Source organism: Ovis canadensis, chromosome X (genome assembly GCF_042477335.2).
Source record: "Ovis canadensis isolate MfBH-ARS-UI-01 breed Bighorn chromosome X, ARS-UI_OviCan_v2, whole genome shotgun sequence".
NCBI classification, from domain to species: domain Eukaryota; kingdom Metazoa; phylum Chordata; class Mammalia; order Artiodactyla; family Bovidae; genus Ovis; species Ovis canadensis.
In genome coordinates this window covers 3,019,475-3,038,715 of record NC_091727.1, presented here as the reverse complement: position 1 = coordinate 3,038,715, position 19,241 = coordinate 3,019,475, and the positions used below count along the sequence as shown (strand labels likewise).

General features: G+C 41.8%; 1 protein-coding gene across 1 annotated transcript in view; it reads right to left on the bottom strand.

Moving 5' to 3' along the window:
* LOC138930124 (allergen Bos d 2-like) overlaps window positions 1-15,970 on the bottom strand; it is a 62,684-nt gene extending 46,714 nt beyond the window's left edge. The window contains exon 1 of the mRNA XM_070289690.1: window positions 15,890-15,970. Within this exon, the coding sequence (XP_070145791.1) occupies window positions 15,890-15,970 (81 nt within the window). The remainder of the gene's footprint in view (window positions 1-15,889) is intronic.
* Window positions 15,971-19,241: the final 3,271 nt, after the last annotated feature.

Here is a 19,241-nt window from a genome sequence, read left to right as displayed (position 1 = left end):
GTGATCAGGACTAATATCTTATCCTTGGAGAGCTTCGTATGGGTGTAACATGCACTCAAAGTGCTTGTAGCTTACAGTAAGCCCTGGGTGACCAGGGCTCTATTCCGTCTTTCCTGCCCCTCCGTTAGCTTTTCAGGTGGACACAACCCAGGAATTGCACTGAGGTCTCCTGCATTGCAGGCAGATTCTTTAGCAGCTGTAATTCTTTCCTGTGGTTTTCATGAACCTCGGGCAAATGAGATGGTTAGATAACATTACTGAGTCACTGGACATGCTTTGAGCAAACTCCAGGAGACAGTGGAGGACAGAGGAGCCTGGTGTGCTGGAGTCCATGGAGTCGCAGTGAGCCAGGCAGGACTTAGTGACTGAACAACGATATTCAAGAGATGGCGGAGAAAATGATTTGGACTTTTCACCTGGCACATTAATCTCATCATGCATGCTACCAAGGGAAAAACACATGCTTTTTCCTTCTCAGAGAGCAGACATAGCCGCCACCTTCTGCCAATGTGGATAGTAATAGCAGCAAGGTAAAGCTACCTGTCAGAGAGCCCGTGGGGTGGGCTGGATGCACAGTGATTGACATACCTTACTATATGCCTCTGAAGGATCAGTAGGAACAAGGGGTTATTTTCAGAGCATTGGGTTCAGGTGTCAGGCATCCTTTAAGTGATTTTGACAAAAAATAGAGTGGATGCAGTGTAGATGGCTTCCCTGGTGGCTCAGACGGTAACGTGTCTGCCTACAATGTGGGAGACCCAGGCTCGATCCCTGAGTCAGGAAGATCCCCTGGAGAAGGAAATGGCAACCCACTCCAGTACTCTCGCCTGGAAAATCCCATGGACGGAGGAGCCTGGGGTTGCAAAGAGTGGGACACGACTGAGCGACTTCAATTTCATGTGGTGTAGATAAATGCAGTCAAGGACAGGACCTGTGAGTCTGTTATACTCAAATTTAAACCTTGGTTCATTTTGGTGTCAGAACCCAGCAACGCCAATATGTCATATGTGGCAGGAATACCGCTCACCATCCCGAAATATTTCATTGCCTCTCCACGATAAGTGTATCTAATGTTTTAAAAGCCATCTGATTGAACCTCCGGTGGATAGATTTGTTCATTATTCTAGTAGACAACCTCTGAATTCTCTGTGTGAACACACACCTGCCGTAGTGTCTTTAATATAAGATGTATACGCACTTCTGTCCTTAGTATGAAAATACGGATAATATGAATATGACTAGTTTGCATAGCAGAGAAGGCGATGGCACCCCACTCCAATACTCTTGCCTGAAAAATCCCATCAACAGAGGAGCCTGGTAGGCTGTGGTCCATGGGGTCGTGAAGAGTCGGACATGACTGAGTGAATTCCCTTTCTCTTTTCATTTTCATCCATTGGAGAAGGAAATGGCAACCCACTCCAGTGTTCTTGCCTGGAGAATCCCGGGGAGGGGGGAGCCTGGTGGGCTGCTGTCTATGGGGTCACACAGAGTTGGACAAGACTGAAGTGACTTTGTAGTAGCAGCAGCAGCAGTTTGCATAGAATAAGCTACAGTACATACCGAGGGCATAAGTCACTTTTGTGGTCAAAAACTCCTTCAAAGTTTTCAGCATAGAGTACCAACATGTTGTCTGACACAGGAATCAGCTCGGAAAAAATTTTTTACCCATGTCTGTGACAAAAAAAAAAAAAAAAGAAATTGAAACCTAAGTATTATTGACTTCTTTCCTCTTCAGTTGGACTTTTCCTATTCTTCACATGCTATCTTCAGTCTTCCTTCCCATGGTGAACTCTGTTACACTGACATTTCTAGAGGCTGTGGTTGCTAGAATGAGTTAAGACAGCTAGTGAACTAGGAAAGCTTTTTCTGCACACCCTTCTTCTGACTTCCAGTCTTCCAGACTGAACAGTGTGTGAATGAGAGAAACATTGCTTATTGCAGCTATAGGAGGAGGTGGAGCTCAACCATCTCATACCAGCTCACAAGAGCTGACTGTTAAAATTTTTAGGAATGGTGTGACCAGATTTGCAAGCATGGTCATAAGTAAAAAAAAAAGTAATTCTATAAATAAGCCATATTAAAATAAAATTTTATAGAAAAACCAAAGTCATTTACTAGTACAAGAGGTAATAAAGAGGTAGAAATGAGGATATTACCAAATGTTGCACATATGTACTCAAACCGGTTCTTAGTTCCTGTCGCTGCATGTCCCCAGTGCAAATTATAAAAGATGCTTCAGGCGAATATTAGAATGCTCTGTTGTACATTTTTTTCCCCATGAAAATCAAATATGTAGACATTTGATCACTTAATATTAAGTGATTTCACTATTAAGTATTGAATTTGAGAATTATTTCCAGTATTTTAAACTATAGATAGAAGTCTGAAACAGTGTTCCTTTGCTTTCAAGTTACGCAAAAATTTAGCAGAATTTTTTGGTCATTTTACCTCTTTTCATAATTTTCTGTTAGATTTTAAAGATTCTACGTCTTAAATACATATGTAAGTAACTTTTTGTTATAGCATTTCTTTAGTTAAAGCAAATTTTCTCAATCATGTGGGTCAGATAAATAATTGGGTGGGTCAATGTTGCAGAGAATCTGCCTGCCAGTGCGGTACATGTGGGTTCGATCCCTTGTTGTTGAAGATGCCCTGGAGGAGGAAATGGCAACTCACTCCAGTCTTCTTGCCTGGGATGATATCCCATGGACAGAGAATCCTGGTGGGCTGCAGTCCACGGGGCCGCAAAGAGTCAGACAAGACAGAGCAACCAACACACTTGAGAAGATGCATGCGTCAGAAACTCTAGAATACGCACATCCTACGACATAAACATCCCCGTCTCTCTTTGCAACTACATGGAGTGGCATGCATGTCTCGCAACGCCTGAAAAAGGAAGACCTTCCTTCCTCACCATTCCTTCCCCGTCTGATCTCCAGGACTTTAGGACACCTTTGTGTCAATAGTGTTTACACACTCAAATTCGCAGCCATGACTCACATCTTTCACTGCACATCGATAGCAGGACCCCATCTAGGTAGACAGCAGTCTTGCCATTTTCAGTTTAGGCAGATTGTGCTTCAGTTCAGTTCAGTTCAGTTCAGTCGCTCAGTTGTGTCCGACTCTGCGACCCCATGAATTGCAGCACGCCAGGCCTCCCTGTTCATCATCAACTCCCAGAGTTCACTCAGACTCACGTCCATCGAGCCAGTGATGCCATCCAGCCATCTCATCCTCTGTCGTCCCCTTCTCCTCCTGCCCCCAAATCCCTCCCAGCATCAGAGTCTTTTCCAGTGAGTCAACTCTTCCCATGAGGTGTCCAAAGTACTGGAGTTTCAGCTTTAGCATCATTCCTTCCAAAGAACACCCAGGGCTGATCTCCTTCAGAATGGACTGGTTGGATCTCCTTGCAGTCCAAGGGACTCTCAAGAGTCTTCTCCAACACCACAGTTCAAAAGCATCAATTCTTCGGTGCTCAGCCTTCTTCACAGTCCAACTCTCACATCTATACATGACCTCTGGAAAAACCATAGCCTTGACTAGACGGACCTTAGTCGGCAAAGTAATATCTCTGCTTTTGAATATACTATCTAGGTTGGTCATAACTTTTCTTCCAAGGAGTAAGTGTCTTTTTATTTCATGGCTGCAGTCACCATCTGCAGTGATTTTGGAGCCCCCTAAAATAAAGTCTGACACTGTTTCCACTGTTTCCCCATCTATTTCCCATGAAGTGATGGGACCGGATGCCATGATCTGAATGTTGAGCTTTAAGCCAGCAGTCTTGCCATTTTCAGTTTAGGCAGATTGTGCTTGCTTGACATAAAAAGTAGTGAAGAGATGTTTGAGTTGGTCCCACTTTTTATGGGATGGGTCTCTTGGCAGAATACATATGGATCAAACAGTGGTTAATCACACAACCTTGGTTATTTGCAACTCTTTCTCTTTTATCCTGGTTGGCAGGCGAGCTTTTCTGGCAGTCTGTTCTTATTATTATGAGGTTAATTCGAAGAGAATCTACAGTGGATCTCGACATTTGTCCTTCAGACTAAGTGAGGAATCACAGGACATACGAGGTATTTCAAGGACAGTGATATTTGTATTCTTTTTATATCCTCAGTTTCCAAATGGGACAGACAGTCCAAGACACATAGCCCCAAGTCCTGTGTTGTTTAACATTGAAGAGGTCTGTTAAACTTCTTTTCTAAAACAAAGGATGGTCCTGTCTGGTTTAAGAAGATACATATGTGGCTTCTCTATCAGGAATCAGTTGTAAGGGCATTCCTCAGTGGAGGAAATAAGTATAGTTGATGTGTATTGGTTTTTGTTGTTGTTGTTGTTGTTGTTGTTGTTGTTGTTACAGGTGTTCCATATAATAATTCACAATTTTGTATACTCCATTAATAGTATAAAAATATTGTCTTATTCTCCACTTTGTTCAATATATCTTTTTACATTATTTATTTTATTCAAATTAGTTTATACCTCTTACTCTGCTCCTCATATGTTATCCTCACCACTTCCCCCCACCCATTGGTCTCTACTGATTTGTGCTCTGTATCTACGCTGCTGCTGCTATGGCGCTTCAGTAGTGTCTGACTCTGAGCAATCCCATAGACGGCAGCCCACCAGGCTCCTCCGTCCCTGGGATTCTCCAGGCAGGAACACTGGAGTGAGTTGCCATTTCCTTCTCAGACGCATGAAAGTGAGCAGTGAAAGTGAAGTCGTTCAGTCGTGTCCGACTCTCTGTGACCCCATGGACTGCAGCCCACCAGGCTCCTCTGCCCATGGGATTTTCCAGGCAAGAGTACTGGAGTGGGTCTCCATTGTCTTTTCCCTGTGTGTATGAGTCTCCCATATTTTGTTATATACAATAGTTTGTTTTGTCTTTTAAATTCCACATTGAGTGATATAATTGGAGAAGGAAATGGCAACCCACTCCAGCATTCTTGCCTGGAGAATCCCGTTGAGAGAGGAGCCTGGTGGTCTACAGTCCATGGGGTCGCAAAGAGTAGGACACGACTGAGCAACCAACACACTATATAATAATGTGTTTGTCCTTGTCCATCTGACTTATTTTACTTAGCGTCATATCCTGGAAGTCCATCCATGTTGCTGCAAATGGCAAAATTTCACCGTTTCATGGTTGCGTAGTATTCCATGGCTACAGTCCATGTGGTCTCAAGAGTTGGGACATGTTTAGTGACTAAAGCATCATTACCACCACCGTGGCTTCTTTATATTTATATATATTTTAGATTTACTGAAATGTTTTGAACAAGAGCACATTCTCATCTTCTCCCCTACTCAAAGATCCCTCCCAAATTCCTCTCCACAATTTCATTTGGCCTTGAGGCTATAACTAGCATATGAGATTTCTGCCTTATATACAGCTCCTGAAACTACATGTAAGTTCAAAACGATATCCTTTAGCTTCTCGGTGACTCTGCCTCCTGTCCCTTTCGCAGCTGCCTCCACAACCTAGACTTGGGAACCTACCGCTCAGTTTTCTAGCATGATAGATTATTGGTATTCTTTAAAATTTTTCAAAAATTGAACCTCTGTGTGTTTCTCACAGGTTTCACTTAGCATATTTGTTTAAATAAATATCTTCATATATTTTTTTGTAGACTCTGTTCCCATTTCCCCTGCATATTATCTTCAGGATATATCCCATTTCCATCCATTCAGATGTCTGTAGATACATGTTCACACACAAATCTTTGTATGAATCTGAGCTGTCTTATCTCCTAGGTACATGCTTAGGGGTGGAACTGCTGGATCTCACTGCCTTCTGATTTTTGAGTCCTGCCAACAGGAGATGAGAATTTCCATTACCCCATCCTTGCCAGGACTCTGTATGGGCAGTCATCTTCATTTCGGACATTATAATAAGTGTGTGATGCTATCCAGTTACACTTGTAATTTCCATTTCCTGAATGAATGAAGAGGTGGGATTGCCATTTGTCTGTTTCCTTTGGTGTCTCTCCAAGTCCTTGGTTCATTACTGAGTGAATTATTTATTTTTTTTAATGAAGTTTGTAGGCTTTTAATACATTCTGCATACCACTTCCTTTTCAGATTAAAATAACATTGCTCAGTCATGTCCACCTCTGACTGCATGGTATGTAGCCTTCCAGGCTCCTCTGCCCATGGAATTTTCCAGGCAGGAATACTTTAGTGCGTTGCCATTTCCTTCTCCAGAAGATCGTACTGACCCAGGGAGTGAACCCAGGTCACCTCCATTCCTTTCTTCCCCAGTAGCATGTTGGACATGTTGCAGTACTGCAGGGGGTGTCGTCTCAGCTTGCGGTGTCATATCTGTTAGCTGTTTCACACAGCTTGTGGGGTTCTCATGGCGAGAATACTGGAGTGCTTTGCCACTCGGTCCTCCAGCGGATCTCGTTCTGTCAGACTCTCCACTATTCGTGTGTATGGCTGGCGCTACACGAAATGGCTCATAGCTTCACTGAATTATGCAAGCCCCTTCACCACACAAGTCAGTGATCCATGAAGGGGAAAATAGCTTAGTCCTCCAGCACTCTTGCTCCATTCTCTTACAACACAATTCAAGTGACCAGGCTCAAATGTCTTGCCTTTGGAGACCTTCATATGCATGGAACAGACAAAGTGTGTGCAGCTCCCAGTGAGCCCTGGGTGACCAGTGTTCTGTTCTCTCTTTCCTGTCACTCCTGTTGAATTTCAGGTGCACACAGCCTTCCACATCCCCAGGAGTCTATCAAGACCTCCAGAGTGTTCTAGGATTGCTTCATCTCTCCCATCTCCCTTAACCACTTTCCTGATCTCTCGACTGCTCCAGCGGCATGACCGTTCTGGGCACCCACAATGCTCCTTTTTTCCCATCAGGTAGGTCCACTCCAGTACTGTTGCCTGGAGAATCCCATGGATGGAGGAGGCTGGTAGGCTGCAGCCCATGGGGTCGCTAGGAGTCAGACACAACTGAGTGACGTCACTTTCACTTTCACTTTCACGCTTTGGAGAAGGAAATGGCAACCTACTGCAGTGTTCTTGCCTGGAGAATCCCAGGGACAGGGAACCTGGTGGGCTGCCATCTATGGGGTCATGCAGAGTTGGACACGACTGAAGCAACTTAGCAGCAGCAGCAGCAGCAGCAGCGGGCACCAAGCAATGACTATTATCTTAAAACACCCCTTGCGAGGGACTTTTCTGCAGAGTGGAGATAACCCAGCACCTGTATCAGCAGGAAGATCACTGCTTCCGCGGTTGGGGCTGGGCAATAGCCCTGAGTTGGATACCAGAGACCCGGTGCTTTGTCTCGATCGTGACTGCTCTTTCTTGAGTAAGTACTGTTCAGTTTGGTTGTATGTGTCTGTGTGTTCAGTTGATAAATCGTGTCTGACTCTTTGCCACCTCATGGAATGTATAGCCCACCAGATTCCTCTGTTCATGGGATTCTTCAGGCAAGATGACTTGACTGGGTTTCCAGTTCCTCTTCCAGGGCATCTTCTCAACCCAGGGATCGAACCTGAATCTCTTGCATCTCCTGCCTTTCTACGTGTATTTTTTTTTTTAACCAGTGCACCTCTGGAAGCCCATGGAAGACTGCATTCTGCTAAATCCTTACACCCCCTGCAACCCCACAGCAGATGAATACTGCTTTACCTCATAGTTGAGTGAATTTCAGCTGCTACTTAGGACAGCTTCCATTCTACTCGAAGTTATCTGACTGACCAACCCCATCTCTCTCATGACTTCTGGTGGGCACGTTATACAACCCTACAAAACCACCACCTGTGGTTTATTCTCTTCTCAACAGCACCCTTGCAGGATTCACACCATGCGTCCTAAACAGAGTTCCCCTGCTTTATTGTTGCTAGATTTTCCGAACAGTTGAATTTACATGTTTCGTGTGGTTGCAGTTATGCACGTTTGATCACTACACATCTGTGCATTAATCAATTTATTGATCAGTTTAGGAATCCAGTAACATCAGCAAGGGCAGAGGAGATTCATAGTGAAAGCCATGTTTCCAGGATCACGACTTCCTGGGAGAGAAGAAACGAGGATTTCAAGGAAAATATCTTTTATCTTCATGTGGCTGATTGTGACATATTAGTGCTGTGATGCAACACATATTCTTTCCTTATTCACTTCTATAAACAGAAAAAAATGTAGAACGTAGTTGAGCTGATTAGGATTAACATGATATTGGTCAGAGAATGAAACAGAGAATAAAAGCACTTGTGGTTGAAAGCACTGGAGAAATTTCCCTACAAGACGCATTTTGCAGAAGTCTCTCTGTGTGCATGCCCATAGGGGGTTGCCTAGAACTACCACCTGATGAAACTATTTGTGAGCAGTCGTGGGTCAGCTGGTATGTTGAGAGTTGCTGAGTTGCATATCCACAGCTCCCTGGTGTAGGAGAATACTGTGTAACCTGTTCCTCCTACGTGTCCTATAAATCTTATTTTTCATCATGAAGGTGTTGTGGCTGTAAGGTCATTCACTCGCATTGGTATTCACCAGGGATCATCGTATTTCACAGCTCAGGGCTTCACACAATCTCCTCTTTGGTCCCCGAAGCATCTCACTGTGCAGTCTAGACCAGCGCGATTGTTTAGATATTTAATTCCTAACACTTAACGGGATCCCCAGCCCTTACCATGTGGAAAGGTAAAGAGCTTTGTGTTTCCTTTTCCTTTTTAAAACTAATTTTTATTGGAATGCAGTTGATATGCAATGTTGAGTTAGTTTCAAGTGTATAGCGACATGATGGTTTATGCATTTTGTTGCTGTTGTTGTTTAGGCACCAATCCTGTCCCACACCTTTGTGTTCCTGTGGACTTTAGCCTGCCAGACTCCTCTGTCCATGGGATTTCCCAGGCAAGCCTACTGGAGTGGGTTGCCATTTCCAACTCCCGGAAATCTTCCCGACCCAGGGATCAAACCCAGATTTCCTGCATTGGCAGGTGGATTCTTTATCACTGAACCATTAGGAAGCCCTCAGTTAGACATGCATGTATATACAAGCCAGGAGTGTATATCTCTTAAACCCAAACTCCTAGTATATCCCTCTCCCCATTTTCTCTTTAGGAACCATGAGGCGTTTTTGGACTCTGAGCCTGTTTTTTTGTTTCGTAAATAATACATTTGTGCCATTTTTTTGTTTGGTTCCACATGGAAGTGATATCAAGCTTGCCTTTCTCTTTCTTACTTCCCTTAGCATGACAATCTCTAGATGTGCCCTTGTTACTGCAAATGGTATTATTTCATTCTTTTACATAGTTGAGTAATATAGTCCCTTGTGTATATATCCCATGGTTAAAGTGGGATGCCCCAGAAAAAAAGTCTTTACCTTAGAAAGAAAACTCAGTGTTGTGTATGTCATTAATCTACTCACCTAGAAGAGGCTGTCAGATCTTATTGAGGACAGTCGTCTGCGAAAGAGAATGAATAGGAGGAAAAATAATCAGTGGTATGCCTCTGTTTCAAAGGATTCTTTCATAACAGCCTTTGTAAAAGATGACTGTGCGAATAGGAAATTTGAATCGAGTGTCCTCATGATATGGTTTAGGAAATTTGAATCGAGTATCCTCGTGATATGGTTTCATTTCGGATTCCCTGTTGTCCTCTTGGCTTTACCTGTTTGAGTGAGGTCTTTTACATGTTCTGGTGGAATCCCCCTTTCTTTGTTCAGTTCCTCATAGTGCTGAATTTCTTCTTCAGTGGTGCCATCTCCTTTGGCTGGGTTTAATAACAAAGAGGGCAGAAGAGGTGTGCGTTAGAATCCTTGACAGCTTATAGAGTGTCACCCAATCCGAGTGTCCAATCGGTCTCATCATCACCATTGCTCTCTTCCATCACCTAAACCCTGCTCACGAGGACAGTTTCTACAGAGGTGCCTGAGTGTTGACATCAGGTCTTCAGGTGTGTCCAGGGGATAGAGTCCACATAGTGAACATTTTATCATATTCCAGTTCTTACAACTACTGGGTGAACTACAGACCATTTTCCCGTGAGCCTATGCATCTCTGAGTCAGATGCACGCTGGAATGGTCCGTTGGAGAAGGTCATGGTGGGTCCTGAGACTCAGATATCCTCCCAAGTCTAACTCCTCCTGTCTACGTTGTCTGCATCCTAGAATTCCATCTCTGGGTTTTCCTGGACCTATTAAGATGCATAGAGACCATCACTGACTCAATCGACAAACTTTGAGCAAACTCTGGGAGACAGTGGAGGTCAGAGGAGCTTTGTGTGCTGCGGCCTGTGGAGCCGCAATGAGTCAGACACGACGTATGACTGAACAACAATGTTGAAATGCATGGGGGATACATTTTTTGGAGTTTTCACCAAGCACACTAATCTCATCGCACATGCGAGACAGAGAAAAACTCAGGCTCTGTCACCCTCAGAAAAGAGACACAAGTCTCACCCACCCACAATTTGGATATAATATCAGAAGGGATAAAGGGTCATGTAAAATGCACCTTTTGGTTGGCCGATTGTCAGAAAGATTGACATGACTGAGCACGCTGCTTCTGAAGCATTCTATACGATCCAGGGTTGATTTGCAAGGTTTGAGTTTAGATTTTAGGTATTATTTTAATGATTGTGGCAAAAAAAAAAAAAAAAAAGAGAAAGCATTTGTATTCAAGAGGAATCAGTCATGGCCAGGACCTGCGAGTGTCTGAACTCCAAGTTCCAACCTTGGTTTACTTTGGTGTCCAAACCCGGCAACTCCAATATGTGATATTTATCAAGAAACGCATGGGGCATCCTGGAATATTTCATTGCACCTCCTGGGTAAGTGTATCTATTGTTTTTTAAAATGTCATCCAGTAGAATCCCCAGTGGACGCATCTTTTCAGTTTTCTACCAGACCACCTTTCTTCAGCCCTGGATCATGGCACATGAAGTCTGAATTCTCCCTTGTGAATTCATGTCTGCTCTAGTGTGCGTAATAAAATATAAGGTGTCCATGCACCCCTGTCGTTAAACGAAATGATGATAATATGAGCACTGTTAATTTGCTCAGAGTAAGCTTCAGTAACGTACCAAGGAGTTGAGTTACTTTTGTAAACTTCACACCATCAAAGTTTTCACCGTAGATTGCTAATGAGTTCTCTGATACAAGAATCAGTTTGAAAGAGTTTGAAAGTGGACACCCTTGTCTTGTTCCTGACTTTAGGGGAAATGCTTTCAATTTTTCACCATTGAGGATAATGTTTGCTGTGGGTTTGTCGTAGATAGCTTTTATTATGTTGAGGTATGTTCCTTCTATTCCTGCTTTCTGGAGAGTTTTTTATCATAAATGGATGTTGAATTTTGTCAAAGGCCTTCTCTGCATCTATTGAGATAATCATATGGTTTTTATTTTTCAATTTGTTAATGTGGTGAATTACATTGATTGATTTGCGGATATTGAAGAATCCTTGCATCCCTGGGATAAAGCCCACTTGGTCATGGTGTATGATCTTTTTAATGTGTTGTTGGATTCTGATTGCTAGAATTTTGTTGAGGATTTTTGCATCTATGTTCATCAGAGATATTGGCCTGTAGTTTTCTTTTTTTTGTGACATCTTTGTCAGGTTTTGGTATAGGGTGATGGTGGCCTCATAGAATGAGTTTGGAAGTTTACCTTCCTCTGCAAATAGTTCTGGAAGTTTTGGCCACATCAATCAGAGCAGAAAAAGAAATAAAAGGAATCCAAATTGGAAAAGAAGAAGTAAAACTCTCACTGTTTGCAGATGATATGATCCTCTACATGGAAAACCCTAAAGACTCCACCAGAAAATTACTAGAGCTCATCAATGAATATAGTAAAGTTGCAGGATATAAAATCAACACACAGAAATCCCTTGCATTCCTATACACGAATAATGAGAAAGTAGAAAAAGAAATTAAGGAAACAATTCCATTCACCATTGCAACGAAAAGAATAAAATACTTAGGAATATATCTACCTAAAGAAACTAAAGACCTATATATAGAAAACTATAAAACACTGATGAAAGAAATCAAAGAGGACACTAATAGATGGAGAAATATACCATGTTCATGGATTGGAAGAATCAATATAGTGAAAATGAGTATACTACCCAAAGCAATTTACAAATTCAATGCAATCCCTATCAAGCTACCAGCCACATTTTTCACAGAACTAGAACAAATAATTTCAAGATTTGTATGGAAATACAAAAAACCTCGAATAGCCAAAGCAATCTTGAGAAAGAAGAATGGAACTGGAGGAATCAACTTGCCTGACTTCAGGCTCTACTACAAAGCCACAGTCATCAAGACAGTATGGTACTGGCACAAAGACAGACATATAGATCAATGGAACAAAATAGAAAGCCCAGAGATAAATCCACACACATACGGACACCTTATCTTTGACAAAGGAGGCAAGAATATACAATGGAGTAAAGACAATCTCTTTAACAAGTGGTGCTGGGAAAACTGGTCAACCACTTGTAAAAGAATGAAACTAGATCACTTTCTAACACCGCACACAAAAATAAACTCAAAATGGATTAAAGATCTAAATGTAAGATCAGACACTATAAAACTCCTAGAGGAGAACATAGGCAAAACACTCTCAGACATAAATCACAGCAGGATCCTCTATGATCCACCTCCCAGAATTCTGGAAATAAAAGCAAAAATAAACAAATGGGATCTAATTAAAATTAAAAGCTTCTGCACAACAAAGGAAACTATAAGCAAGGTGAAAAGACAGCCTTCTGAATGGGAGAAAATAATAGCAAATGAAGCAACTGACAAACAACTAATCTCAAAAATATACAAGCAACTTATGCAGCTCAATTCCAGAAAAATAAACGACCCAATCAAAAAATGGGCCAAAGAACTAAATAGACATTTCTCCAAAGAAGACATACGGATGGCTAACAAACACATGAAAAGATGCTCAACTTCACTCATTATTAGAGAAATGCAAATCAAAACCACAATGAGGTACCACTTCACACCAGTCAGAATGGCTGCGATCCAAAAATCTGCAAGCAATAATTGCTGGAGAGGGTGTGGAGAAAAGGGAACCCTCCTACACTGTTGGTGGGAATGCAAACTAGTACAGCCACTATGGAGAACAGTGTGGAGATTCCTTAAAAAATTGCAAATAGAACTACCTTATGACCCAGCAATCCCACTTCTGGGCATACACACCGAGGAAACCAGAATTGAAAGAGACACATGTACCCCAATGTTCATCGCAGCACTGTTTATAATAGCCAGGACGTGGAAACAACCTAGATGTCCATCAGCAGATGAATGGATAAGAAAGCTGTGGCACATATACACAATGGAGTATTACTCAGCCGTTAAAAAGAATTCATTTGAATCAGTTCTGATGAGATGGATGAAACTGGAGCCGATTATACAGAGTGAAGTAAGCCAGAAAGAAAAACACCAATACAGTATACTAACACATATATATGGAATTTAGGAAGATGGCAATGAAGACCCTGTATGCAAGACAGGGAAAGAGACACAGATGTGTATAACGGACTTTTAGACTCAGAGGGAGAGGGAGAGGGTGGGATGATTTGGGAGAATGACATTCTAACATGTATACTATCATGTGAATTGAATCGCCAGTCTATGTCTGACACAGGATGCAGCATGCTTGGGGCTGGTGCATGGGGATGACCCAGAAAGATGTTATGGGGAGGGAGGTGGGAGGGGGGTTCATGGTTGGGAATACATGTAAGAATTAAAGATTTTAAAATTTAAAAAATAAAAAACTAAAAAAAAAAAAAAAGAAAAGAAAGAGTTTGAACCCATATCTGTGACAGGGAAAAAAAAATCAAATCTCAGTGTGATTAACGTCTTTACATTTGGCCATGTCACATTCTTCACGTTTATCATCAGTCCTCACTCTGCTCGTGAGATGCCACCATCTCCCTGGCATTTCCTGTGGTCTGTGGTTAGAACCTGCGGGAACAGTTAGTGAGCTTGGAAGGCTTTCTCCACACACCCCTCATCTTAAGACAGTAACGACTTCCAGTCTTCTAGACCAAACAGTCTGTGAACAATAGCAAAGTTGCGTATCGCAACTATAGTAGGAGTTGGACCTCAGTCATCTCATATGAATTCACCAGAGCTGACTGTGAGAGTTTCAGGATTTTTTTTGACCAAATTCACAAGTACAGTCATGATTACAAAGATATCCTGTGAATTTAAGGAAATCATGTGAAAATAAAACTTAACAGATAAAACAAAGTGACCTTCTGGTATAGAGGTAATCAGAGAGGTATAAATGAAAGTATTGCCAAATGTTAGAGATAAATACTCTGAAATGTTTCCTAATTAGGTCCTATGTCCAATATCCACAGATAAAAAAAAAATGCCTCTGACCAAGATTAGAATGTTCCACTGTACGTTTTCCCCATGAAAATCAAATAGGTATTTTTCATTATTTAACATTACAATATTGGTATTTGAGGTTTCTTTCTAGTATTGAAACTATAGAGATAGAGGTCTGTGCCAGTGCCCGTTTTGGTTTCAAATTAGGTAAAACTTAGTGTGAAAGTTTTTGCTGTAATTTTAGCTATTCTCATACTTATCTGTGAGATTTAAGTGAATCAGGTTCTACTTCTTCAACATGCTGAAAAAGAACTCTTCATGTTTAAAGGATTTCTTTAGCTAAAGAAAATTTGATCTTGACAGTTAAATAAGGGGTTTCTCAGGTGGCTCAGCAATAAAGAATGCGCTTGCCATTGCTGGAGATGCAGGAGACTTGAGCTCAATCCCTGGGTCAGGAAGATGCCCTGGAGGAGGAAATGACAACCCATTCTAGTGTTCTGCCTGCAGCATCCCATGGACAGAGGAGCCTGGTGGGCTAGAGTCCATGGGGTCAGAAATAGTCGGACACAGCTGAGCAACTGTCATAGTTGGAAAGACACACACATTGGCAGAGCTCGAATACTCACATCCTACTTGATAACCATCCCCTTCTCTCTCTGCAACTACATTGAGGAATGTGCATTGCTTGGGAAACCTGAGAAGCAAACAGACAAGAGGTTCCTTTGTCATCATCTGTTCCCCAGAGCTTGAGGGCACCCTCCCATCGATAGAGTTCACACACTCATCTTCACAACCATGACTCACACCGTTCACTGCACATTGTCGACCGGACCCCATGTCAGAAGTCAGCAGTCTCATTGTTTTCAGTTTGGGCAGATTTTGCTTACTTGGCATAAAATTTAATGGATAGTGAGGAACAGCTATCAATACATTCAAGCCGACGGACGTATGCCCTCAGGGGGCCTTCTTCCTCAATCTTCTCCTTATTATCTGCAGCTGTAAGAATGCTGCGCCAGTCTCCTGTAATCTAAGATAGAAGGTCTCCATAAATATCACTCAGTCTTTTCACTGGATTCTCACCAATACCCAATACAATCATTGCCTCTGCATTTACCTCAGAAGAGAAAAAAAATTCAATCTTATTAAACAAAGTAGGATTCTACCCCCTGCCTTGCAGAATAACATGAAATGAAATAATCATTCATATTCAAGCAGAAAGCATAGAGTTTGAGTCTCTTAAAATAGCTAAAAGAGCAACATTAAAGACCATGGCAGCTCATTGATCTCTAAAATATAGCATGGTAGGCTTTTTTCTTTTATTTTTTCACGTAGAGACAAGTAATTGGAGGGTAGGGAGAAATGCAAAGAGCAGAAAGATACAGGGTTTTATATATTCTCATGTAGATAGGTGGACCATGGCACGTCTACACAATCTGGTCATACATATAAACAAGGCTCTCTCTCTCTCTCTCTCTCTCTCTCTCTCTCTCTCTCTCTCTCTCTCACACACACACACACACACACACACACACACACACTCACAGACCAACAAAGACGTTCTCCCAGATCAGCTAAATTTGGGTACCTGTGAGGGGTCTAGCTCAGCTGGAGCTTCCTGGGCAGCACAAACCAGACCAAGGAGAAGAGTCAGGAACCCAGCCTTCATCTTGTGACTCTTGTGGTCCTTCTTCTACAGAAGCTGAGGGCGCCCCAGGTGTTGGAGAGGTTGTGAATTCATCCCTCTTCTTATAGGATGGATCTCTTGGCAGAATACATAATAATCAAACTATGGTTAATCACAAGATCTTAGTTACATAGACATCATCTTCTGATATCCTGGTTGGCAGGTGAGCTTATTTTATAACCTGTGGTTTTTATAAAGAGATAAATTTTAAGGGAAGCATTGATGTGGACAATTCCCTTCACATTAAATGAGAAATTAGAGAACATACGAGGTATTTCAAAGACACTGATACTTATATTCTTTAATATCTGGGACAAACAGTCCAAGACTCATAGCCCCAACTCTTGTGTTATTTATTTAGCACTGAAAGGCCAGTTTAAACTTATACCCTAAAACTAAAGACAGTATAATCTGGTTTAAAAGATTAATATGTGGCTTCTTTACCAGGAATTCGTTGTCAGGGCATCCCTCAGAGAAGTCTGTATTTTTTTGTTTTGAAATTGATATATAGTTGATGTACCAAATTATATAAGTTAGAGATGTACCATATAGTGATTGTAATTTTTATGTACTCCACTTATAGCTATAAAATATAGGCTTTATTCCCTATGCTGTACCATATATCTTTGTACACTGTTTATTTGATACATAGTAGTTTGTACCTCTTATTCCCCTCCTGTTACATTACCCCTGCACCCATTCCCACACTTCTAACCTCTAGTTAAATATTCGGATAGAGGCCTGGTTACTGTTCCCACTGAAGGATCCTTCTTGGTGTGTATTCTAATCAGTAACCACCTAATCTTTGCTCACAGAGTATCCACCTGTGTTTTCCTGCCAGAGTCTGTCTTGCTTTTGGTCTTACATATAGGTATGTGAGTTTCTCTGTTAGTTGTAAAACATGGAGTAACGAATGGGATGAAGTTCTTTTTTTTTTGGGGGGGGGTGCATATGGATTTCTAATTTCTCTAGCAACTTATCTCTATCAGTTCAGTTCAGTTCAGTAGTTCAGTCTTGTCTGACTCTTTGTGACCCCATGGACTGCAGCACGCCAGGCCTCCCTGTCCATCACCTACTCCCGTAGTTTACTCAAACTCATGTTCACTGATTTGGTGATGCCATCCAAACATCTCATCCTCTGTTGTCCCTCTCTCCTCCTGCCTTCAATCTTTCCCAGCATCAGGGTCTTTTCCAATAAGTCAGTTCTTCCCATCAGGTGGCCAAAGGATTGGAGTTTCAGCTTCAGCATCAGTCTTTCCAATGAATATTCAGGACTGATGTCCTTTAGGATGGATTGGTTGGATCTCCTTGCAGTCCAAGGGACTCTCAAGAGTCTTCTCCAACACCACAGTTCAAAAACATCAGTTCTTCGGTGCTCTGTATTCTTTACAGTCCAACTCTCACATCCATTCATGACTACTGGAAAAGCCCTAGCCTTGATTAGATGGGACTTGTTGGCAAAGTAATGTCTCTGCTTTTGAATATGCTGTCTAGGTTGGTCATAGCTTCTCTTCCAAGCAGTGAGTATCTTTTAATTTCATTGCTGAGTCATCATCTGCACTGATTTTGGAGCACTCCAAAAATAAAGTCTCTCACTGTTTCCATTGCTTCCCTGTCTATTTCTCATGAAGTAAAGGGACAGATTTGCCATGATCTTAGTTTTCTGAATGTTAACTTTTAAGCCAACATTTTCACTCTCCTCTTTCACTTTCATCAAGAGCCTCTTTAGTTCCTCTTCACTTTCTGCCATAAGGGTGGTGTCATCTGCATATCTGAGGTTATTGATATTTCTTCTGGCAATCTTGATTCCAGCTTTTGCTTCATCCACCCCAGCATTTCTCATGATGTATCTGCATATAATTTAGATAAGCAGGGTGACAATATACAACCTTGACACATCCTTTCCCAGTTGGGAGCCAGTGTGTTGTTCCATGTCCAGTGCTAACTGTTGCTTCCTGACCTACATACAGATTTCTCAAGAGGCAGGTCAGGTAGTCTGGTATTCCCATGTCTTGAAGAATTTTCCTCAGTTTGTTGTGACCCATACAATCAAAGGCTTTGGCATAGTCAATAAAGCAGAAGTAGATGTTTTTCTGGAACTCTCTTGCTTTTGTGATGATCCAATGGATGTTGGCAATTTGATCTTTGGTTCCTCTGCCATTTTTAAATCCAGGCTTGAACATCTGGGAGTTCACAGTTCACATACTCTTGAAGCCTAGCTTGGAGAATTTTGAGCATTACTTTGCTAGCGTGTGAGATGAGTGCAATTGTACAGTAGTTTGAACATTCTTTGGCATTGCCTTTCTTTAGGATTGGAATGAAAACTGACCTTTTACATGCCTGTGTCCACTGCTGACTTTTCCAAATTTGCTGGCATATTGAGTGCATCACTTTTACAGCATCCTCTTTTAGGATTTTAAATAGCTCAACTGGAATACCATCACGTTCACTAGCTTTGTTTATAATAATGCTTCCTTGGGCCGAGTTGAATTTGCATTCCAGAAAGTCTGGCTCTAGATGAGTGATCACACCATCATGATTATCTGGGTCTTGAACATCTTTTTGTGTGTAGTTCTGTGTATTCTTGCCAGCTCTTCTTAACATCTTCTGCTTCTGTTAGGTCCATACCATTTCTGTCCTTTATTGTGCCCATATTTGCATGAAATGTTCCCTTGGTATCTTTAATTTTCTTGAAAACATCTCTAGTCTTTCCCCTTCTATTGTTTTCCTCTATTTCTTTGCATTGATCACTGAGGAAGGCTTTCTTTGCTCTTCTTGCTATTCTTTGAGTCTCTGCATTCAAGTGGGTATATCTTTCCTTTTCTCCTTTGCCTAATGAAACTAATCAAACGGATCACATGGACCATATCCTTGTCTAACTCAATGAAACTATGAGCCATGCCATGTAGGACCACCCAAGATGGACGGGCATGATGGAGAGTTCTGACAGTGTGTGATCCACTGGAGAAGGGAATGGCAAACCCCTTCAGTGTTCTTGCCTTAAGAAGCCCATGAATGGTATGAAAAGGCAAAAATATAAGACAATGAAAGATGAGTTCCCCATGTTGGTGGGTGCCCAATATTCTACTGGAGAAGTGTGTAGATATAACTCCAGAAAGAACGAAGAGATGGAGTCAAAGCAAAAACAGCGCCCAGTTGTGGATATGACTGGTGATGGAAGTAAAGTCCAAACCTGTAAAGAACAATATTGCATATGAAACTGGAATGTTAGGTCCAGGAATCAAGGCAAATT